This window comes from Ornithodoros turicata, chromosome 7 (genome assembly GCF_037126465.1).
Source record: "Ornithodoros turicata isolate Travis chromosome 7, ASM3712646v1, whole genome shotgun sequence".
Classification (NCBI taxonomy): Eukaryota; Metazoa; Arthropoda; class Arachnida; order Ixodida; family Argasidae; genus Ornithodoros; species Ornithodoros turicata.
In genome coordinates, this window is record NC_088207.1 from 49,792,496 (window position 1) to 49,816,430 (window position 23,935).

At 46.2% G+C, this 23,935-nt stretch overlaps 3 protein-coding genes across 3 annotated transcripts; 2 read left to right on the forward strand and 1 right to left on the reverse strand.

The window, feature by feature from the left end:
- The first annotated feature begins 2,098 nt into the window (after window positions 1–2,098).
- Window positions 2,099–4,662, forward strand: LOC135400632 (uncharacterized). The gene is made up of 3 exons (XM_064632462.1): window positions 2,099–2,113; window positions 2,361–2,501; window positions 3,429–4,662. Exons 1-3 carry the CDS (start codon window positions 2,099–2,101, stop codon window positions 4,452–4,454), a joined length of 1,182 nt encoding a protein of 393 aa, XP_064488532.1. The 3' UTR covers window positions 4,455–4,662.
- A 2,238-nt stretch (window positions 4,663–6,900) lies between these two features.
- On the reverse strand, window positions 6,901–10,866 carry LOC135401424 (novel acetylcholine receptor chaperone-like). The gene is made up of 3 exons (XM_064633833.1): window positions 10,655–10,866; window positions 10,119–10,254; window positions 6,901–9,365 (listed from the first exon to the last, which is right to left on the reverse strand). Exons 1-3 carry the CDS (start codon window positions 10,763–10,765, stop codon window positions 9,151–9,153), a joined length of 462 nt encoding a protein of 153 aa, XP_064489903.1. The 5' UTR covers window positions 10,766–10,866; the 3' UTR covers window positions 6,901–9,150.
- A 3,217-nt stretch (window positions 10,867–14,083) lies between these two features.
- LOC135401425 (uncharacterized) lies at window positions 14,084–22,072 on the forward strand. The gene is made up of 5 exons (XM_064633834.1): window positions 14,084–14,172; window positions 14,247–14,278; window positions 14,380–14,455; window positions 16,786–16,933; window positions 21,835–22,072. The coding sequence occupies exons 3-5, from the start codon at window positions 14,413–14,415 to the stop codon at window positions 21,989–21,991; spliced, it is 348 nt and encodes a 115-aa protein (XP_064489904.1). The 5' UTR covers window positions 14,084–14,172; window positions 14,247–14,278; window positions 14,380–14,412; the 3' UTR covers window positions 21,992–22,072.
- Window positions 22,073–23,935: the final 1,863 nt, after the last annotated feature.

Genomic DNA, 23,935 nt, shown 5'->3' on the forward strand with positions numbered 1-23,935 from the left:
CTATCGGACGTGATGGAACGTTCCTCACAGTAACACATTGTCTTACCTGATAAAGTACGTTCACTTGGTTTACAGCGCAGTCGACGTATCTTGAATACAATAACCAATATACTGCACATCAATTTATCTTAATATTTCTCAGAATTTGCGCAAGATGTTAATCACACATTTTGGCTTCGGTGTTAAATATTACATATCAGACGTCCTTTTTCCTTTTTTTTTTCTTCAATGTTTTAACCTGTTTCTGCGTGCAAAAGAAGTGTCTTCGTTGGTAAACAATTTTTTTTATCCTCTTATAACAGTGTTGGAAAATGTGTTTGTAGAAGGCTCACCTGAAACGGGTGTATGGAGTACGGCCCCTGAAATTGTGTCTTCTGTAGAGTGACCTTTGAAGTTGTTGCAGAATATACCATTTGTGGTGTTTTTTGTACGTCATTTATAAGGTTTTCTCTATGGCGTGAAACTTGCATCACAGAGGTGTGTGCCACAGGACAAGAGATTTGCACCAGAAAGGTGCACAGAATACTGTGTATCATCTGCCTTCCAAAAACATACAAGGAACGTTTCTTCGTCTCCCACCAGGAAGGAAGTACAAGGAGCAGCGCAAGAGGAAAATTGTGTTCGAAATAGCTGTAACTCCGTAACTGAAGCGAACTTTCCCACAGCGGTCTTACGAGCATCATTTATGTCAGATTGTGAAAAAAGTGAACAGCGCAATAGTCTAATAGAAGCACGCATAACCAAAAGAAAGAGACGGAACACCGGAGACACTTCGTGAGGCATCATTTCATACGCAGTGTTTATTTCAATAGTGTATATTCACCAAAGTACGCTGGAAGAAACAGCCCATCCATGCAAGTTTTTAATGACCTAATGGCCTTTTCATTAGATACAACGCGAGTGTCTGGCGATTATCTCATGCCCTGTACTTGCGAAGGCAGCACGCGTAATGCAGCAACATCTCCGAACCACCTATACCCTGCTCTGCAACAATTTTTGACATGCCCTGCTGGGTGTGCTCCGCAAAGGATCACATCATTCATAAAATACGGATGATTTATGAGTGACATTGAGAATGAATGTATGTCACATGGAGACTGTCCTGTCCGGTGCGTGGGGGATGGGAAAGGACTTCTACCAGGGCGGGCGGAGAGGGTCGCCTACTGGTCAACGACAATCAGTCCACTTTCTCACTATGCGACCCGGCGCGACGTACGACGGTTCCACACGGTTTCAAGATGCTTCTCTGCCTCTTCCTGCTTCCGCTGACAATGGGTAAGAAGCGGCTTTTTGTACCCGCTTTTGGTCGATTGTTCCTTTATCGCCTTCAGTATCACATGGTGAGACAAAAGCGTGAAGCGAAAGTACACGTTACGTAACGCTTGCGTTGATGTTGTACGCCTGCTAACTGCACGTGACCACTGACATTGTCGTATCTTCACAATATTATGTATTAGAGGCTCACACATTCGATTTGTAGTGAAAGGATGGCTAAGCAGCAACTCTACTTGTCTCTCGACTCGGGGTTTCGGTATCATGAATTCGACTTGCAGAGTTTACTATTTTTGCCTTTCACGTAACATCTATACCATCCAATGAACTGTTGTGTTTGCTGAGTGCCAATCGTCTCAGTGGCCAAGATTATCGCCTTCCCCACGCCGAAACTGGGAGGTGGCTCAGGCTCGGATTTCGGCATCGAATCTGGTTGTCGGTGTGTTCTCCTTCCTCTGACGTTCTATCAAGGATGGAGCAAACTTTTCTACTGCTTGTTCGAATTGTTAGCTAAATGCGTGCGGTAGCTTTACAGGGCTTCGTTGTAGTAAATTTTTGGCCATGTCGTCACTGTCACGCGGCCCGATAAACTATTGACGGAAATGAAATCTGATGAGACATATTTTGCAGGCTTCGTGCCACTATGCTGCAGTCAAGGAAATGTAAGTTCACTCTCACGTTTGCATGACCCTTGCATACATGTAACTGAGGGGGTACCGAGTAAGTACAATTTCTTACCCCATAGCATATTTATGTAGCCTCACGCGTGCCTCGTGATTATTTGTCCACCAAAGTGTTCACTTTTGTAAAGGGAAGTACTTCAAACATGCAGTGCCTGGATGTAAGTATCGTCGTCGACGTCAAGGTTAAAAGGATTAGAGACAAATACATGCGCGTGCATTTTCCTGTACTACATGGCTGCACTGCCAGCCTTGGAGCTTTACATAAGCAAAATGCAAACGAATCGACTTTGGCCCATTTAGACAATGCAGGAAGAGAGATCGTTGCACGAAATGATGCCTACTGCCCCGACTTCCATCATTCATTGTGGGCATACCGTTGATAAAATGTCACATCTTCATTTCCAGGAATCGTCGGCTAGTAGAGGAAACAGGAAACCCGACCACCGCTGGAATACCCCATCATTTGCAGGTCCTCAAAAAACATCATTCCGTTGCAGAGACCAGCTTTTCACGGGGTACTTCGCTGATGTGGAAACTGGGTGCCAGGTATGTGAGAAACCGCATCAAAGATTTGGTCATTTGGGTATTATGTTCAACCATTAGTGCGATTTGAAAATAATGGTATACGTGAACGGGACGCTTGGTCCATGTTCGATCATCTATCCAAGTCGCCTATGGAGGAAAAATGAATAATTAACTGGGCAACGCATTTTGAAATATACATCACGGTTAGACATATAGCTGAGATGCACAGTTAGCTGCTTGACACCGATATATGACGGCCTAGACATTGAAATCAGACAACGCTGGAGTTGATAAGTATACAGCGCCTGTCAGGAGGCGGTACTGCATTTGCGAAGCTCTGCGCGTAACACAGTCAACGACCCCTGAACATTGTTCATTACGCGTTGTACTTTTAGACCGAAAGTTTATAAAAATCCTAGCGGTCAGAGTTTTGTGGTCAAATCCACAAACGGTAATCTCCAGCTAGAGCTACATTGGAAACCATAGGCGCCGACTGCGGAGGTGGGGGGGGGGGGGGGGGGGGGGGGCTTGGTGGCCTGACAGGCCCCCTCCGGGAAGGCTACCCATGTGACACTCAAGATGAAAGTTTCGAGGGATATCCTAAGAATCGCGTGTTTCATGCGAGTGATCATGAAAATCCCGTAAAAATCGGCCACACAATTCCTGACAACCTGCCCGACCTCTGTGCATAAAGAAGAAGAAAAAAAAAAACATAAAAAATGGGGGAAGGTGTGCCCCGGCCCCCTCCGGCAGATTGAAAACTCTCCGCCTATGGCTACAACGACTGCGTTAATCCGTAAATTTTACCGGCATTGTGTCTGATAGGTCGGATGTCACAGATAGCTCTTCATCCAAGCAGTAAACCGTTCATTTATATAGTGTATAGACATCATCATCATCATCATCATGTCGATGCTGTTCGCTAAAGAAGACGTTCGTCTCTTCCAGGTCTATCACAACTGTCTTCCAGATGGTAGGAACTCAAGTTTCGTCTGTGCTAACGGCACTATTTTTAACCAAAAGAACTTCGTCTGTGACTGGTGGTACGGATTTGACTGCACTCAGGCACCCAGTCTCTACCATCTCAACACGATGCGTAACTCCTCCCGGCTTAGATGGAGAGCGCCATCTAACACAACTTTGGTCCTTGCAACGGCAAGAAAGAGCAGCAGGCGTGCAAAACCTCAGTACCTTCCTAGCGACACTGGAAACGCCCTGGACGGCACAAGGCCCTCTTCACCAGCCGCACCAGGGAGAAGGACGCCACTCAGGACACCACAGCGTCCTCCTCAGTCATCCAGAAAGCTTGTCCTCATCCCTAGACTAGTTCCAGCGGACAAGTTGCAGAACGTCTTGAATACTCCGGGTCGGTTCTTCCAATTTAAAAACGGCTCCGTGGGCATCGATGGTTCGAGGTTACTGAACCAGACCAAGGGTCCGCTTGCGCCTCTCAAACAGACCACCTCGAAAGATTTGAAACCAGGAGCTCTGATTCTGGACGTGAATAACGCTACGAAGGGCGCGTCGCTACTCAACGGAATAGGAAACAGAACTCTGGAAGAGTTGCTGAACAGTACAGATACGACAGTCTTAAACCGTACACTTCCTTCAAAATTGGCAGACGAACCAGTTCCACGTGTGGTTAGCCCAGCAGAGCTACAGAGAGCACAGAGCATGCAAATTGGTTCTTTCTTTCCTGTTAAATCATCTGTAACAGGTTCAAGGATGGAAAGATTGTGGAAAGAAATGTCTCCGCAGCTTCTGTCAGTAGAGTTGAAGGGTTCCCTAAAGAATGGTTCAAAGGCGGTCAACTCAAGTACAGGCAGCTCTGCGCCACGGGACAACATGGCGCAGGCGTCCCTGGTGTCAGTTCGTCTTCATAAGATACAGGACACTAAAGACGATCACGCCACAAGCGTCATTGCCAAGCACAAGGATACGCTCTCGGGATACTGCTTGTGCCCCTGTGCATAACTTGAAAGATATTTCAAACACAGCTTATAGGAATGGAGTTATGCATGGTTGACATGGAGGCGGTCTCTCTGAAGAATCCTCGGTGGCAAAGCGTGGGAAGATAAAACATTATCGTCCGAATTGTCTTATTTCGTTGTATCACCTTTATTTTTTTTTTGTCACAATCATGTATGGCGTGATTATGCGATTGAAAATTAAATGTGCGTTTGTTTTGCCTCCCATTATTAACGTCGTACATTATTCGTTGTCTTATTTTTGTCGACGAGTTATGCATGCGCAGCAGCATAGTGAGCAAGAAAGTGACAAGCCACATTCCGCTACGGAGGCATATAGGGAACAGGATATAAGATATAATAAGATAAGACAGGATATAATATATATATATATATATACGGGGGGGGGGGGGGAGGGCTGGATTCCACGAATGGGTACTTGTTCGCTGCCTCCTATTGAAAGGAAAGTAGGACCGAAGGTCGCATCCTTTTCAGGGACCATCTAATCCCCTCCAAGACCTCGGGCCTTGTTCGCCTCTAACTTCGAGCGTATATTTCAACTCTACCAAATTGGTGGCGCTGTCGAACACTATGACGTCATTTGTTTGCAAACAGGGAGAGGGCTCGCCGTTCTCGGCCTCACAGAGTTGGGCAACGTCACGACTGGCGGCCTGGGGGAATGCGCGTCCTGGGCTGACTTCTATGGGAACTGTGCCGACATATGTCTGAAAGCTTCTGAGAAAAACCCAGGAAAAACCCCAGACAGCACAGCTGTGGCACCAGGATTCGAACGCGGGTACCTCCCAGTCTCGACGTGACATGGCCGTAAAACAGATCAGCGCCTACTCCAATCAGCTCGAGCGCTACAAAGCACGTGGCCCTCCGACGCGAAAGCCAGGTGCTCCTTCTGAGCCCGAAAATTGCGTGGTTTCGGTTTCGACACATTTGCATAGCAAAATTTAGTGAATTATATCTCAACGTACGTGCTCGTTTACGTATATTTAAAGAAGAGCATGAATTTAAATAACTGGAAATTCTGCTATCTCGCATTTCCACGAAAACATCTAATAGGTTAATAGACCTCTACTCGAGAAACGTCGTCAAGACGTTGGTAGGCAGACTGAAACCGAAACAAATCGGAAGGGGAGGGCTGGGTTCCACGAATGGGCACTTGTTCGCTGCCTCCTTTTGAAAGAAAAGTAGGACCGAATGTCGCGTCACTTTCAGGGACCATCGTAATCCCACCCAAGACCGTGGCTTTCGGGCGCGACCTTGTTCGCCCTTAGCTTCGAGTGTAGTTTAACTCTACCAAATTGGTGGCGCTGTCGAACACTATGACGTCATTTGTTTACAAGCAGGGAGAGGTCTATTTGACAGATAGACGCCTTAACCTTTGGAGTCTTGATGGCTAGCAACTTTTCCACAGCCACCAGCCGCTACAGTGTCACTCCTTTTTTTGGACACCACCTCCAGAAAGGCGTAGTGGTACTAGACGACTTGGGAAAGAAAGCAATAGACATCTCCCTGTTTGTAAACAAATGACGTCATAGTGTTCACAGAGCGCCACCGACTTGGTAGACTTGAACTACGCTCGAAGCTAGGAATGAACAAGGTCGCGCCCGAATGCCACGGTCTTGAGGGGATTACGATGGTCCCTGAAAGGGACGCGACCTTCGGTCCTACTTTTCTTTCAATAGGATGCAGCGAACAAGCGCCCATTCGCGGAACCCAACTCTCTCCTTGCGATATGCGATATATTGCGTTTCGGTTTCAACCTGTGTACCAACGTCATATGACGACATTTCTCGGGTAGAGGTCTATTCAGACCACAGTGCTGGTCTTGCTTGCAAACGACAACGGTAACGGTATCTTTGGGTTTACGCGAACATGGACGACAGCCAACGTGGTTAAACTAGCGGCGACAGAAGCAGCAGATCTTGCGTGGTCGATGCATAACGTCCGTGCTTTGGCTCCACAAGAAACGACCCGTCGGTTGAAAACTGCGTCGTGCCACAGGAGACAAAGATGGGACGAGAAGGTGGCAAGAGTTCTGGTGGCGTCCGAGGGTTCAGCGACGTGTCTATTGGGCGCTCTGGCGAAGCTAGGTCTGGTCAGGCTGGCTCAAGGCATGCATCGATGAGGAACTGTCTCGACAGGCACAGTCACCTGGCGACATAGGAATCTGTTCTGGTAGCGGTACAGATACCTAGAAGGGATTACTTTACAAAATGTAATACGTTGCCTGTCTTTATAAGGCGCTGGAAACACTGCACTAATCCACTATCGCTATGGCAGTGTATCCAGTTTTTCCGTTGGTGGGCACTAATAAATAAATAAATAAATAGATCACGCCAGGATTTAACGTGTTCAGGCTTTGCATTGAGCACAATAACTTCGAAATGTCTGTGCCACATCACAGAAATGAACAGCCATCCGAATGAAACAGACACAGCGGGCATTATGTTTGCTTTATGATTGTGCTGTACTGTTAATGCATACACACACACTGTTGGACAGAGAAGGGTATTGTGATTCAGTTGTGTGTATTGGTACAAACAGTATACATAGTAGATATGATGACCAACATTTCTACAAGTGTCTTTTTATTGTCTGTTATGAAAGCTGCAACACGCTACAGTGCAAATAATGGCTGAGAACTGCCTGACTAGGATTCTATTGTGCATGCATATATTAAGTTTTGCGGTTACTAGAAGCATCTACTGTGTAGCACAACTGCTTCATGTATGGCCGTGGATGCTCGAAATTGCCACCTCTAGAACTAAAACACAATTGAGCAGCTTAAGTGACTAGATCATTAAAAAAAAAAAAAAAAAAAAGATTTAAATAAGCTACACAAATCAAAGGATAGAGTGAACACTTGGAAGAAGCTCTACACACAAAAAGACTAGTAGCACACGATACATACAAACAAATAAGTAAATACTAACAAAAAACCTTAGCTACATGCACAAACCTCCCGAAGTTTCTCCCGGAGGCTTTTGGTGGTATCGAAGACAAACTGAAATCAGAAGGCACATGCAAGATTGTGATGTGATACACCAATGAGATGCTCAGTTGAAAAATGATGAAAAGCAATTGGTCATGAGCAAACAATGTCAGTACAACTGGGCTCAGTGTTAGCCTACTCTCTAAGTAAAAGTGTGCTGACAGATAAACCAAAAATAAAACAACAAAAAACTGACCCACGTTTGGAAAGTTCCTGTGCAACTTAAAAAAAATATGTCACAGTAGTCGAGAGGTCTGCCTTCTCATTGCTCACTACAAGCCGAAGGAAATTCTATTCTAAATCGTTCACTACGAGATGTTCTTGAACTGACATGATAATACTGTTGGTCTGAGATCCGTTTCTTATCTGACGATAATAAATGAGTTATTTTGTTAATGGTGATTAAGTTCAGTTACTGCAAAGAAATGCAATGACTGGAGGAGTCCTGTATTGCGAAGAGAAGAAGTAACGCGCAATCTAAGACCTTGAAAAATTGTACGAGATGTCGATCAGCCCATGCATTGGACGAGCTGCTTGTAATGCATATGTACAAAGAAATGGAACATGTTTCTCTACTCCGTAGAGGATGCTGGAAGGTCTCTAACCGTCCGAATGCAACTGTTGCATGAATGGCAAACATTGTTGGAAAGCAAGGTACCATCCCTTACAAACTACAACCAAGGTTGGACACGCCGAGTGAACGTGTCTGATGTCTATAGAAGCATGAAGTCGGTGAAGTTACCCGGCAAGATCACACTACATACTTGAAATGGTAATGAACGACATTGCATTCCTTTATGCAAGAGCTACCAGTTTCTGTTCTTGCAATCATATTAATCTCAACCCTGTATAACAGCAACAATCTGTGTTTCCAACACGTTGTCCTGCACACGTTGTCGTATACTACTTCGGAGGTTACACAAAATGACTTAGAAATCATTGGTCGAGCGGCACTTGGGAGGAACAAGGAAAACGTGACAGAAAATAGAGGGGGATGGAAAGATATTCCATGATATTTCTGCCCCTTCATTTCCCTTTTATGAGAAACATGACTGGAATAAACTGAAGGGGAGGGGAAGACATTCCATGATATTTCTCTCCCTTCATTTCCCTTTTATGAGAAATGCGACTGGAATAAACTGAAATAATTAAGACGTCATCCTGTTAAATATGTTGGCTTCTATTGATATTGATATCTTTGCTTTGTCAGATTATAATATGAAACAGCTCTTTATTGTAAAATTTTTTTGTTTTTCTGGTTGCACGTTGTATTTTTGTTATTAGGACTGCACGGATTTTTATTCTTTGTTGGTTTATATGAAGTATTGAATGTAATGTAAGGGAGTCAGGGCCTAGTCAAGCCACATGGCTTTTTTGCCCTGATTTCCAACACCTTGAGTGTGAAATAAATTTATCTATCTATCTACCTATCATAGTGGGCAACCTCATGAGTAGTTGCCACATAGGCAGAACTCAAAGTAGTGCTTACTTGCGTTTCCTACTACACAAAACTAAAAACCTGTGTGAAATAATGTTCCGCGCTGTAAAATTCTGCAAAGCTAGACGAAACCAATCTGCAGATGTAGCTCGTATTTTCAAGGGCGACGATGTTGCCGTTTGCACTTTGCCCCCCTTAAATGCGCGACTTCCAAGGGCCCAGAGTGCGAAATGTTGAGTTCCTATGTGGCGATAATCCTTAATCTTGCTTCGCGGTCTTCTCGATGTTACGAGACTCCTCCGCTTGATGCCGACGCCGAACTTGGTAGTAGACGACGAGCCTGCAGCCCAACATGAGAGTGAAGACGATTGAGGGAGCCATGCGCTCAAACTTGTCTTGGAGAGCAGCGTGAGTGTACAAGGCTCCCAACATGAGAATGAGAAGGACCACATTGGCTACTTGTTTCACCCTCCCTGCAACAAAGTTCGAAAAGGAAAGCAGAATTAGTTCAATGCGACAAGTGTGTTTCAATGTGCGCTGTCTTCTGCTATTTGCAAAAATGCTTTAAAGGGGCACTGAAGCTCGGAACGTTCCCCTCGTGGAAGGAAAGGTGTCATTACCTTGAAACCAATACAAAAAAAACAAAAAAAACAGTCGTTTGTGGTTTATGAGCGAAATCAACTGTTATGTGCACTTTCCCTTTTCCTCTTCCACAAGAAGCGAAGGGCACAAAGTGCTGTGGGCTCTCGTTGGTTTCCTCGATTGATTAGTTGATTAGTTCTATCACTGCGAGAGATCATTTTGCCGCATAAAATTCGCCCCCACTTTCATCAGCGTATGCCACAGTGACCATGTACGCTGAGATTGCTACGTCACTTCACATCATGTGGAGCTGACCTGCACTTTTCCTGTTCTCGCAGACTGTTGTCGACCTACCTCCCTTGTGGGTTCTCAGAAACTGTACAAAGAGACTCTTGGCTATGTATTGCTAATACAGAACCACTGTTGCTTAAATACCTATTCCATAAGACATACGTGCTACAGACTAAAGCTGCGCTACGTTCACAAGTGAGTGCTACGCTATATCGTTCTAACAGCACAATCTTTATTTTAAAACTCTACTGAAATGCAGGTTTGGCTCACTTAATCTGTGTCAATAAGGGTAACAAACAATGATGGTCCATGATGGCAAAAGAAGTCTCTTCTAGTCCAAAAATACTGCATACCTGGAACAAGAACTAAGGTAGTGCCGCACACTACTTCAGCCCAGCCAACCACAAGGCGGTACCATTTCGGGCTCACCTTGAGGCCCATGTATTTCGTTGTTGGAAACACTTTTGAGTATTGCACGAAGTTTCGCCTCTGAAACAGAGCACATAATGACCCCAATAGAACTGTATAGGTGCATTCGACCTTACTGTACACTAACAACAAAACCTGATCGTAAGTTTCCGCGAACACTTGCGAGTCTGACCTTATTCGAGGAAAACGAGAAAGACACGCAGGCCAGACGAGTGTTCTCTTGCACACCAATAGTGAGGAATTACTCAAACAATTTTGCGTTTTCATCAATCGTGCGATCTTCCCGTTTGTAAGCATTGTACACCAAGCACTCGAAAAGCAGACATCAAAGAAACAAGAAAAAAAAGTCATGTAGGACTCCATGGATGACAGTTTTAACGTATCCAATTTGATGAAGCAAAAGTCTCCAAATGACAAAATAGCTTTGAATCTCAACAAATGGCTAGCAAAGCGCACGTACGATTTCGCGGTGCATTTCCCGATTTATATTGGGAGTAACCTTCATAGATCCCACGAAGATGAAAAATAGGCCAAGAAAAATTGAAAGTGTTGTTAACACAAGAGATTTCATGGTCACCGGTGTAGCAAAGGGGGTGTAATTACACGGATTTTCGGCTTCTACAGCATACAAAATCGAATCTGACAAAAAGCGACAGTGTGGCCAGACTCGGTAAGGACATCCTCTGAAAGGAGAGGTGCCGCACGCTCAGTATGGTAGTTCAGTAGCGCGGGTTCTGGTCAATAGGAAGATAGGAAGCTATATGGCAGGAAGAGATAACTTGAATTGCTCCTTCAATAGCATGTCTTTTCGCGTTGCCACTTGACAAAACAATAGAAAAGCATCCGATACTCATGAATGATGCGTACGTTGTAGGGCATTAAACGCTCAAAGGTTACTTGAAAATTCCGATTGCTTCCGTTCTCCTCCCATAAATCGTGACAAAAAAAGAAAAAAGAAAAGAAAGAAAACGTCGACATTCTAATATTTCGAAAGACCTACACCAGCTGCTAAGCCTGCGAATTCCACTCGTCCTTGTATTGTATTGTAGAAAAGCTGACCTGGGAGTACATGTTACATTGGTCACTGCGCTGCGCGAACTCAACATAATGGGGAATGCAAGACTGTTACAAATCTTACGATATTTATTTTGCTGTTTCTTTCCTTTTTATTTTACGGTTGCGGAGCATAATATATGTACTTTCGTTATTCGACATTTAGTTATTCAGTAAATGTCGAATAACGAAGAAAGAGAGAGAGATTCTAGACAGGAATAAAAAGAAAGAATAGGCTAGGTAATTGGCACCATACATGCAAGCAAATCCACAAGCTATAAAATTGCATGCTTTTCGAGCATGGAGATATCTTTGACGAAGGTTTTGATGTCTGCTGCAGTGGCATTTTGCGTTACGGAGCTGAATATAGAAGCCTCGTGGAACCCCGCATAACGTAGAAATTACAAAGCAAATTTCGTATTCTATATTGGTTCTGATGCATTTTACTTTGAATCCATTTGAAGGTCCTTGACGAATGACTGCTTCCAGTTCGCTTTCTGAAGTAACATTCCACACTCAACGTCCTACACCACTAAGTCGCTATCAGTACCATTAATCAGAACGGATGTATTGTGCAGTCATACAGTTTCCCGCGAGCGGGAACGGAAACCCGATCTTGTTATTCATTTTCATTAACAGCGGAAACCTTTCGATGGCGTATAGTAGTGTGCGAAGGCGTACAGTTTTAGGAGACAGCGTCGCCTTCCCAGTCCTGTGGAAGGCGACACTGTCGCTGAAACGTCTCCTCTGAGTTCTTTGAGTTCTCTCTGAGTTCTCTCCCGTAATTATTTGTAACAAAATATTTTTATAACTCTCCTTCGTGGCGTCTGAATCCCTTCTTTACGTTTTCTGTGCTTATATATATATCTATAAATATATAATAAACTATAAAGCTGAAAATGTCGTCCACAGGCACCATGGAAAGTCTCTGGATTGGGGAAAATACCCCCATCCTCTGATCTTTGCTGCCGCGACCTTGGAGCAACAATGGCGGCCGTAGCATACCAATCCATGCTGTGGCCGCCATTGTTGTTCCAAGGTAGGGGCGGGAAAAAAGAAAGTTTGGTGTTACTCTCCCCAGTCCAGTGACCGCCTTGCCTACCCTTAGCAATGCGGACACTGGACAAGACTCATCGATATGCACCGTTTGCCCACAATGAAAGCAGGTTGAAAACGTATACCAGTGTAACGAATAACAATTGGCTTATACCTAAAACGCTCAAGAAATTTGGTACCGGCGACTTGACCTCCATCTACGAGTTTATGACACGGCGATTACCGGTTTCAATAAAATAAAGGTAATGAAATTTTGTTAAACGTAATGAAATTTTGGCGCAAAATACAACTTGGTCACATGAGGGCGAAATGATCCTAAGCACTATTTACACCAAATATGTGGCCATGTCCATGATGATGAAATGAATGCTTGCATAAGCTATTCTGGATTGACACTAGCCCGGGGATAGGAATATAGCCCGGGGATTTTCCTTGCTTTCTTTCGAAGTCTAAGGAACATCAGAAGGATAATCGCCGCCCGCACCGATGCAGAAGCTGAGACTATTGATGCAATAATGACAATCTGGTGAACGAAATCAATTGAATATTAAGCCTGAGTGTGGGCCACAACGGAGGGACAGAAGACAAACACCAAGTTGGTTCGTGCTTTTCTTGTGGTTCTCCGTGTTCACCAGAGGTTTATTCAGATTGCAGTGTCCTGTCCTATCTTCTATGTTGTCCGTGTGTTCTTGGCTGCATCAACAAATATGTATATCGTTTACCCAGAATCTCGTCCATGGGGGTGTGTCCGACTCGGCATGGAGCAGTGATTTATCCAGACCCCCCCCCCCCCCCCACACACACACAAACACCCTTAACTGTTGTCTTTACGACATAGCTGTAATAATGCCCCACCCCCTCCAATTTTTCGCTGCACAAGCAATGTTTGCGATTCTGGATAAACTACTGACTGGGAGGGGGTCACGTCACAACTTGCAGGCTATTCCCGTGTATTTTTATGCTCTTTGACGAAATATTGCGTAATCTTACAAAATTTTAGGGGATGTCACCCAGATTCTGTGGGGTGTTAGGGGGTATAGGGGGTCTGGATAAATCACTGGTGCCCAGGCTTCATCTTCAATGAGTCAACTATTGCTCGACTATTGTTCGCCGTTGGTGCCACTCCCACTGTCCTGAGTCCTACGATAACGAGATGAAATGACTACTTTATCTTTAGCCCCTGTACGTATATTGCTGTAGGACTACATACAAAGACAAGTATACGTTTTGCTAAGGAGGACACCCCAGACTTTTATTTGGTGGTATTTCGTCAGCAGCACGTCTTACACGTTTACAGTGTAGTCCTGAGGTAAACCTAAAGCTGGAGTAGTGCATGGCGCAGACCAAGCATACTGAAGTTAGCCTTGAGGCCCCATACTTTGCGGACGTCTTCAGCGTCATCAGTGCTGTTGAGGGCACACGGCTGAAAGCTCAGGCAACGAGTCATGACACAGGCCAAAGGACATCTCTTGCTCATGTCCTTATAGCAAAACTCCTTTCGTGTCTGAGAGACATGGATTTCTACCCACATAATCCTAGTGAGATTGCGCAACATTTCTTGGCGCGGTTCACTCTAACGTTACCTGTCTTTCTGCGCCAAGCACTGCAGAGGGTGCATGATGGATCCAGTGTTAAGTCCTGCAAATGAGTTACGATGCTGTATAGTTGATAACTTCAAGTGTCTGGCTCGCTTCCGTTACAGTACCACGAGAGCTGAATTCTTTATTTTCCTTCATGTCGGGGGCAGGGTATGATAAAAACTCCGATCTATAGCCTTGAGTAGTGCGGTGACATGCGATAGTGTGAGTCATTTCCACTCCTCTTCGGCGCTGCCACAACAGGACATATCGTTTCCTTCCGTTTCCATTGGTAAATTTGGGCCAATTAGAGACCGTGTAGTCTGTCATGATTGACTTCTATATAAAGCCATTTTCCTGTTATAGTACGGGCAAGTGTTACGCAAGTGCTGCAACGGGCAAGTGCAATTGTAGATATTTATTGTGTATCGCTTATGCGTGTCATGTCTTATGTGGCATTTTAAATTCGTTCTGATGTGCGTCGTTTTTTTAATTTCAGAAGTGTCGCAAACGCCAGCAGAAACGCCACATCATGAAGGTCGTTGCCTTTTTCGTCGCTTTTAGCGCCCTTGTGGGTAAGCCTAAACTATGTTAATGTTGCGCATCGTCTTTCCATGCTTTACAACGGCGCTAAGTGTAAAGATTTCTCCTCGCAGAATGAAAGATGGTGATTTTTCGTGGTGATGGAGTTTTCCCAGCGCTCTCTCATTGGTCTCCGAAAAAAAAAAAAATCCTTCAATCACAGCGGGAGATCGCTTGAGGAGACCAATCGGAGGCCTCTCTGTATTGTTTGGGCTCCTTGAGAAGGAGAGTGAATGCGTACGTTGTGGGAATCTCGTTTCTCCTACACTCTAAAGACAGAACTTCACCGCATAGCAGAGTGTGCGCAAACCATTTCCACGAATGACTGGGTTATCGCTTCTTATTCGAAGAGAGAGGGGGGCGTACGCCTTTTTGTGGCAATTTGGATATATTATAATTGCACACAAAAAAAGGCGTACGCCCCCCTCTCTCTTCGAATCAGAAGCGATAACCCTATCGTTCGCGGCTATGGTTGGCGCAAAGCGTGCTATGCGGTGACGTTCTGTTTTTAGAGTGTACACTCTTAAAGCGAAGCTTCACTGCATAGCACGTTAAAGGCCAACCATAGCACAGAACGATACCTTTTATCACTGCTGATTTTGGAAAGCGCGTAGCGTACGCCTTTTTGTGACAATCGGTATAACTTCATACGCGTCACAAAAAGGCGTACGCTTCCCGTTTTCAACAAATCAACAGTGATAAACGTATCATTCTGTGCAATGGTTGGCCTTCAGAGTGCTATGCGGTGAAGTTCTGTTTTTAGAGTGGTAGGGTTTGTACACAAAGTGTCATGACTTCGGTAAGCAGCTTCACTTACACCACCACCACCACCACATTGGTGTCAAGGTGATGGAGTCTTTCGCTCCTCAAGAGCAATGTTGCCAGACTGCTTGGCAAATACCATATGACATCATACTTCTTACTTCTCATACTCATACTTCATACTTCTAGAGATTGGCTTTTTGATGCTTGGGCGTCATACAGGAACACAATATTTTAGGAGAATACATCGTAGGACACCTGCATTGCAGAGACATAAATTCAGTAGGACTCCCTACACATATGAGATGTAGTTCGCGGTGGCATTCGAATATCACATTGCCACAGTTTGTCCGTCTTCGTTGTCAATCAGACCGGCCTCGGTGGCTCAGTTGGTAGCGTGTTCGCCTACTGATCCCGAGATCGCGGGTTCGAACCCGGCCGAGGACGCCAGCAACTTGGTGGCAGGGTACAAGTTGCTTAGTCACGCCGTCTTCCGCGAGGGACGTTAAAATACGGGGTGCCGTGTGATGAGCTTTCATCGCACGTTAAAGAACCCTCAGGTGGGCAAAAGCAATCCACAGACCGACCGCTGTGGCGTCGCTCATGATCTCAGTTGTCTCGCGACGTAAACACCCAATTATTATTATTATTAGTTGTCAATCAGACAGTGCACCTTTTTCACAACGCTTCTGCGCATGCTCAATGACCCTGACGGCGCCGAAGGCGGTTCCCTACATATTCAATAGATGGCGCCGGATGTGCTTTGATGCGCACCGAGCATGTTTCGCTGGACAGCCGCTAGGATACGAAGCGAGTGTGAAAAGGTGCATTGAGAGATGAAGTCTACTACCCTTGCCACGCTGGCGCTTCAATGGTCGTCGAAAGCGATGACCATCCGACAATCCGATGTTCACTGATGATTGGTCGCTGCTACACGGGCAATATGATGCGCATGGAAAGATTGACACGTCAGATGGCGGCACGCCTGGAAGCTTTTACGGGATGAACATGAATTGATGCACAGAGAAGCAGAACTGAGTGCAAAAGATAATTTTGTAACCTTAATACTGTTTTTACTGTTTATTTGTTTGTATTTTGCTTCTTTTTCGTTGGTATCACGGACGCAGACGAACTTTCATACGGCTCACCGGGTGCATTGCGCATGCGCGACGTTGCGGGTGCAGTGGGCCCCGATTACACGGATCGCGCAGATCACACATAATTTTGTACTCTCTTAATTGTATTTACTCACTTTACCGCTTTATTGCACATTTTTGTTGTACCCATGTCATCATCACCTCTTCATTTATTGTTGTTCTTGTTGTTGTTGTTGTTCACGGCCTGCTTGCTAGCTGGGCACGAGACTGCCTCCGGTGATGACCATCAGACCATCCACTTTCATGGTAATCAGAAGTGACCGTGTAGCAGCGTCCGATTATCATTCAATTCGACTGCCATGGAAACGTCCGTGTGACAGCGGTATAACGGTGAAGATGAACAAATGTCGACGGGAAGAGAATAATGACGCTCCCTGCTCCAGCAATTCTCTTTTGACTTGCAGCCGTCGGTACTCTAGCCTGTTCCACGTCTGACAACGTGCCTGAGCACGTTGAGTCATGCGCAAAGGATCTACCTGGTTTGGGATACGACGTTGCGTTCGACGACAACACCGATGTCACGGATCCCGCCACGCGCCAGAAATTGTGCTGGTAACGTCTCTCCCAATACGTTTTGTATGCGCGGATTTCCAAAAAACGCTGCCGAGACTGTTGTCTCTCGCGCTGCAAAAGACGTCTCTCTCCTGGTTCGACCGATAAATAGTTTCTGATAAATCCTATGCACAGAATATGGAATAGATGGAGACAAACTCCATGTTGTGAAGAGTCCGAGCCTGGTTAACAACTATAGAGGGACAGGACAAACACGTATCATTTGTAAAATTTTATCTGGACTGGAGTTGTATCTGACCTGGAACGGTATACAGCCCTCATTTCACGCCAGAGGGCCACGTGATTTGGAGCGGTGGAGAATATTGGAGTGAGTGCCGACCTGCGGGGGGGGGGGGGGGGTATGTAGGGGGAAGGTGCGGTCAGCCTGCTCTGAAGTGGCGTCTCGGTGCACCCAGGGGAGGGAGAAGAGGACTACCCACTAGAGCCCTGCACGGGCACGGACCCCAACCCGGTCCGTGGGCCGGGCTGGGCTTGTCATTGGCTGTGTGCTCCGGGCCGACAAAATACGCCAACTCCGGGCCGACAACCATGTTTCCGAGAGTCAGGCTCGACCGGGTCACGCAGCTAATTCCACGCAATGGAGGACTATTAGTTGACATCATCACGTGCTTGCGTCATTCCTGTGCATAGTAGTTGCAAAAACAAGCAAGGGACACTGCATTATGCGTATGATGGCTCTTATGGTGGCGTTATGGCTCTATATGCACTGGGCCATCGGGTCGGGCCGGGCCGGGCCGGGCCATTTTTCGATGCGGCCGGGCCGGGTCGGGCCCGGAAAAGTCGGCCCGTGCAGGGCTCTACTACCCACCACAGAAAACATGCGAGCATCCCTCAGTAGTCTTCATTGGGATGCTCCCTGTACCACGCTAACCGCCAGGATTATTGGCGAAGTTACCCCATCATGCACCCCCGACCTGCGGGCCGGATAAACCGGTTTCCCACCGAGGTAAGCCTCCGTCGGCGATGGTGATGCGCTTTTTCGTGGCTTTTTAAAATAAAAATTCTATAACGGTTTAAGAAAAAAAAAACACACACACACCCTGTATATGTGGCAATACGTAGCAGGTTTACTGAATGAGCACTGAACTGTTGCACAATTTCAGCGGTGTGAGATACTTGGAGAATTGCTTGAAGCCAAGACTTGAAGGGACCGAGTGCTTCGGCCCCGCAGTCGCACTTCTCAGATACAACCTTGAACTCGGAAGTGGCCGCGACTTTGGGAGTCTCTGCGACGAGGCTGTTCAGTGCGCCTTCTGAGAAGCCAGGCAGACACGAACAACAAGAACAACAAAGTATCTCTCTTTCTTGACGCATAAATGTACATGCATTTGTTCTGTATTTCCGTTTTGTGCCTCTCTATTGAATTCCTTGGTGTTTGTCTGTGCGTGGTATAGAATCGCGGATCAACCACTCAAACTACAGACGTTGAAGAGGTACCCTCCCTGGAACACTGAAAGGCCCCATCCCCGAAGGACACCGCTGGCATGTACAAGCATCTGGTCTCTTGTACACACAACAGACGAAAAACAGAACCTCACCGCGTAACGCTCTCTGCGGCTACCACATCGCCCAACGATACAGTTGTTGTCTTTGATTTTGAGGCGAAAGCGGTGCGTGCGGTGCATTTTGTGGCAATTAACATACGTCCAAAGTGCCACAAAAAGACGTAAGCTTCCCGTTTTCCACGAATCAGGAAAGAGAACGATATCATCGTGTGTGAGGGTAGGTCACTCTGTTTTTAGACTTCTCCAGTTGAAGAATGCTGTCCAACGTGGGCAGGTATGTCGAAAACTACCGAGTACCTGTGACGGTGCTCAAAATCAGAACGTTCTACGCCTCACATTACTTCTGTGGAGGGGCAGTTGCCACCAGCACCGACACAGAACCTGAGACTCTTGATAAAATGGTAAGCTTGCGAACGAAATCAACTGAATATGAAGCCCCAGCTCCGGCCACAACGGAGGGACACCATATACACACACCAAGTTGGTTGGTGCTTTTCTGGGGGTCCTCCAGTGAACTGACTACTGCTCGACTATTGTTCGCCGTTGGTTCCGCTCACACAGTCCCGAGGCCTACGAAAAGGAGATGAAATGACTACTTCATCTTTAGCCCGTGTATATTGTTGTAGGACTACATGCAAAGACAAGCATACGTTGTGCTAAAGAGGACACCCCAGGGTTTTCTTTGGTGGCATTTCGCTAGTTAGCCTTACACAATTACATTTACCATAGTCCTGAGGTACACCTAAAGCTGGAGTTGTGGCGAAGTCCGGCCATACTGAAGTTAGCCTTGAGGCCCCATACTTTGCGGACGTCTTCAGCGTCACCCGTGCTATTGAGCACCCGGCTCAGGCAACCAGTCCTGACAAAAGCCAAAGGACATTTCTAGGTCATGTCCTTCTTATAGCAAAATTCCTTTCTTGTCTGGGTGGCATACGTTTCTACCCATATAATCCTAGTGAGATTGCGCAACATTTCTTGGCGCTGTTCACTCAGACGTTGCCTGTCTTTCTGCGCCAAGGACTTGCAAGGACTTACAAGGACTTGCAAGGATCTTGCATGATGGATGCAGTGTTAAGTCACTTGCTACTGAGTTACGATGCTGTAGCTGAGAACTTCAAGTGTCTGGCTGGCTTCCGTTACAGTACCACAAGAGCGGAATTCTTTATTTTCCTTCATGTCGGGGGGCAGCGTATGATAACAACTCCGGTCTGTAGCCTTGAGGCAACATGCGATAGCGTTCGCTATTTCCACTCCTCCTCGGCGCTGTTTAAAATTTGAGCCAATTGCAGACCGCATAGTCTGTCACGACTGAGTTCTATATATAAAGCCAATTCCAGTTATAGCACGGGCAAGTGCAACCTGCACCGGGCAAGTGCAATTGTAGACATTTATTGTGTATCGCTTGTGCGTGTCATGTATGATGTGGCATTTTAAATTCGTTCTGATGTGCGTTTTTTTTTTTTTTTAATTTCAGAAGTCTCGCAAACGCCAGCAGTAACGCCACATCATGAAGGTCGTTGCCTTTTTCGTCGCTTTTAGCGCCCTTGTGGGTAAGCCTAAAATAGGTTAATGTTGCGCATTGTCTTTCCATGCTTTACAGCGGCGCTAAGTGTAAAGATTTCTCCTCGCAGAATGAAAGATGGTGATTTTCGTGGTGATGGCGTTTTTCCAACGCGCTCCAATTGGCCTCCGCAAACGGTTTCTCCAATCATTGGGCATGCGCGACGTAGCGGGTGCAGTGGACCCTGATTACACCGGGCCGCGCAAATCACACATAATTTTGTACTTTCTTAATTGTATTTACTCACTTTACCGCTTTATTGCAAAGTTTTGTTGTACCCATGTCATCATCACCTCTCCATTTATTGTTGTTGTTGTTGTTTACGGCCTGCTTGCTAGCTGGGCACGAGTCTCCCTCCGGTGATGGTAATCTGACCGTCCACTTTAATGGTAATCAAAAGTGGCCGTGTAGCAGCGTCCGATTATCATTCAATTCGACTGCCATCGAAACGTCCGTGTGACAGCGGCATAACGACGAAGATGAACAAATGTCGACGGGAATAGAATAAAGAAACTGCCTGCTCCAGCAATCCTCTTTTGTCTTGCAGCCGTCGCTACTCCAAAGTGTTCCTTCTCTGGCATTGTGTCTCAGCACGTTGAGTCGTGCGCAAAGGATCTGCGTGTTTTGGGATACTACGTTGCGATCGACAGGAACACCGATGTCACGGATCCCGCCATCCGCCAGAAATTGTGCTGGTAACTTGTCTCCCAATACGTTTTGTATGCGCAGACTTAAAAAAAAAAAAACGCTGCCGAGACTGTTGTCTCTCGCGCTGCAAAAGACGATACGATAGAAAAAACGATAAATAGCTTCTGATAAATCCTATGCACAGAATATGGCATAGATTCAGACAAACTCCATGTTGTGAAGAGTCCGAGCCTGGGTAATAACTATAGAGGGACAGGACAAACACGCGAATTAATTGTATCGTGTGTTTGTCCTGTCCCTCTATAGTCGTTGCAAGGTCCAGCCTAGCATCCCTTAACCAGAGGATGACGTCCCGCGCACGCGAGGGAAACTAATTTTTTTCTTCTCATATCTGTGTCTGTCCTAACATTATAACACTACTGTTACATGCAGTTATATAGGGTGTTTTCTTTTATCCTGTACAGAATTTTTATACAAAAAGCCACGCGAACAGCATAGATGTCGGCTTTTTTTGCAGTTGAGGTCTACGGCCAATCGAAGAAAGTGAGCAATTACAAGATGACTAATTAGTTAAAATTCAATGAACTCTTTCATTAGGGTATTTCGCGGTAAAAGCGGGAGATCAAAACGAGAGAACATTCTAGTTTAAAGCCATCCCACGTTTAAAAAATCCTGAAACACGCACCTGCGTTAAGATATCACCCCCAAATTCTGGTATGTGAATAAGCCGAGACCGCGGCGACCGGGAACGCAGGGGGTACAGCCCTCATTTCGCGCCAGAGGGCCTACGTGATTTGGAGCGATGGAGATGATTCAAGTAAGTAAGTGCCGATCTGCGGGACAGATAAATCGCTTTGACAGAATGGCGTAAATGCAGGCTAGCTGGTGGATAAATTCCATGATAGGCAAGCCTGAGCGATGGGCAAGACATGTGTCTGTGTCTTCGTGTTTGTGCTTGTTTACGTGTCTTGCCCATCGCTCAGGCTTGCCTATCATGGAATAAACCGCTTTCCCGCCGGTGTAAGCCTCCGTCGGCACAGCTGACGCACTTTTTCGTGGCTTTTTAAAATAAAAATTCTATAACGGATTAAAAAAAAAACACCCTGTATATATGGCAGTACGTACCAGGTTTACTGAATGAGCACTGAATTGTTGCACCCTTTCAGCGGCGTCAGATACGTGGAGAATTGCGTGAAGCCAAAATTTGCAGGGACCGACTGCTTCGACCCCGCAGTCGCGTTTGTCAGATACAGCCTTCAACAGGGATTCGGCCTCGACTTTGAGAGTGATTGCGGCGGCGAGACTGTTCAGTGCGCCTTCTGAGAAGCCAGGCAGACATGAACAACAAGAAGAACAAAATCCCTCTCTTTCTTGACGCATAAATGCACATGCATTTGCTCTGCATTTCTGTTTTGTGTCTCTCTATTGAATTCCTTGGTGTTTGTCTGTGTGTGATGAGGCCGCACAAAATAATTGGTCTGGAACAGCGGATCAACCACTCAAACTATACAGATGTTGAAGAGTTATCTTCCCTGGAAGACTGAAAGCAGTGTCTGTGCAAGACACCGCCTGTCGTGTACAAGCAAGTAGTCTCTCGTACATACAACAATCGAAAAACGGAACCCCACCGCTTAACGCTCTCGCTTAGAAATGAAGTTCACCGCATTGCACGCTCCTAGCCAACCATCATTTGGAATGATATCGTTATCTGCCCCGATTTGTTGAAAACTGGAGGCGTACGCGTTTTTTTGTGACAATTATGAGCAGCATAAGTGTCACAAAAAAGGCGTACGCCTCCCGCTTTCAACGAATCAGGAGAGAGAACGATATCATTATGTATGGCGGTAGGTTCACTCTGTTTTTAGATTTCTCAAGTTGAAGAACGCTGTCCAACGTGGCCAGGTGTCTGCATGCCGAAAACTACCCAGGACCGGTGATAGTGCTCAAAATCAGAAGGTTCTAAGCTTCACATTACTTCTGTGGAGGGGCAATTCCCACCAGCACCGACGCAGAACCTGAGACTATTGATAAAATGGCAAGCTTGCGAACGAAATCAATTGAATATGAAGCCCGAGCTTCGGCCACAATGGAGGGACACCATATACACACACACCAAGTTGGTCGGTGCCTTTCTTGGGGTCCTCGTGTTTGCTGTTGGTTTACCCAGAATTACGCCCATGGGGGTGTGTCGAGAGAGTCGTAGCGGTGGGGGATGGGGGGGGGCGGGAAGGAGGGGAGGACGAGAGGGGCAGCCGTCCCAGTCGCCCTCGCTAGAAATGGCACCGAACGGCAGGACCTTGCAGGCTGCTTGTATAGTGTAAAGCGGAAATGAAGGGAAATTGACTTTACGATATCGGCATTGCGAATGAGCGTTTTCTTTCTTTGCTTAGAGAGCTTCTGACGGCAGTGAGAGTGGAAAGTGTGTGTGTGTGTGTGGGGGGGGGGGGGGCTTCACAATCTCCCTGCCCCGGGGCGCAAGCTCGGATCGCGACGGCTCTGCGTGCCCGGCTTCGCAGGGAGCAGTGTTTTTTTTATTCTCTTTGAAGAAATACTGCGCAATAAATACAAATAAAAACAAAGAAAAACAAAACGAAAAGAAATTAGGAGGTGTCTCCAGATTTTGGGTGGTGTTAAGGGGTTGTAAAGGGGGAGGGGGGGTCTGCGTAAATCTGGGTCTGGGTTTGGCAAAGCCAAGGCTCCATCTTCAGTGAACTGACTACAGTTCGACTACTGTTCGCCGTTGGTGCCGCTCACACAGTCCTGAGTCCTACGAAAAGGAGATGAAACGACGACTTCATCATTAGCCCGTGTATATTGTTGTAGGACTACATGCAAAAAGAGAAGTTCTAAAGAGGACACCCCAGGGTTTCCTTTGGTGGCATTTCGTTAGATAGTCTTACACAATTACATTTACCATAGTCCTGAGGTACACCTAAAGCTGCAGTTGAGGCGAAGTCCAGCCATACTGAAGTTAGCCTTGAGGCCCCATACTTTGCGGACGTCTTCAGCGTCACCCGTGCTGTTGAGGACCCGGCTGGAAGCTCAGGCAACCAGTCCTGACAAAAGCCAAAGGACATTTCTAGGTCATGTCCTTCTTATAGCAAAATTCCTTTCTTGTCTGGGTGGCATACATTTCTACCCATATAATCCTAGTGAGATTGCGCAACATTTCTTGGCGCTGTTCACTCAGACGTTGCCGGTCTTTCTGCGCCAAGGACTTGCAAGGACTTACAAGGACTTGCAAGGATCTTGCATGATGGATGCAGT

Bases quoted from the DNA above. Each gene is read 5' to 3' on its own strand.
- LOC135400632 (XM_064632462.1), top strand. The intron at 2,502-3,428 runs GTATGTGAGAAA...CGTCTCTTCCAG, and splicing joins ATGTGGAAACTGGGTGCCAG to GTCTATCACAACTGTCTTCC.
- LOC135401424 (XM_064633833.1), bottom strand. From the start codon at position 10,765: ATGAAATCTCTTGTGTTAACAACACTTTCAATTTTTCTTGGCCTATTT. The intron at 10,255-10,654 runs GTACGTGCGCTT...GCTCTGTTTCAG, and splicing joins GGGAAATGCACCGCGAAATC to AGGCGAAACTTCGTGCAATA. The intron at 9,366-10,118 runs GTATGCAGTATT...ACTTTGTTGCAG, and splicing joins TACCTTAGTTCTTGTTCCAG to GGAGGGTGAAACAAGTAGCC.
- LOC135401425 (XM_064633834.1), top strand. From the start codon at position 14,413: ATGAAGGTCGTTGCCTTTTTCGTCGCTTTTAGCGCCCTTGTGG. The intron at 14,456-16,785 runs GTAAGCCTAAAC...TTTGACTTGCAG, and splicing joins CGCTTTTAGCGCCCTTGTGG to CCGTCGGTACTCTAGCCTGT. The intron at 16,934-21,834 runs GTAACGTCTCTC...GCACCCTTTCAG, and splicing joins ACGCGCCAGAAATTGTGCTG to CGGCGTCAGATACGTGGAGA.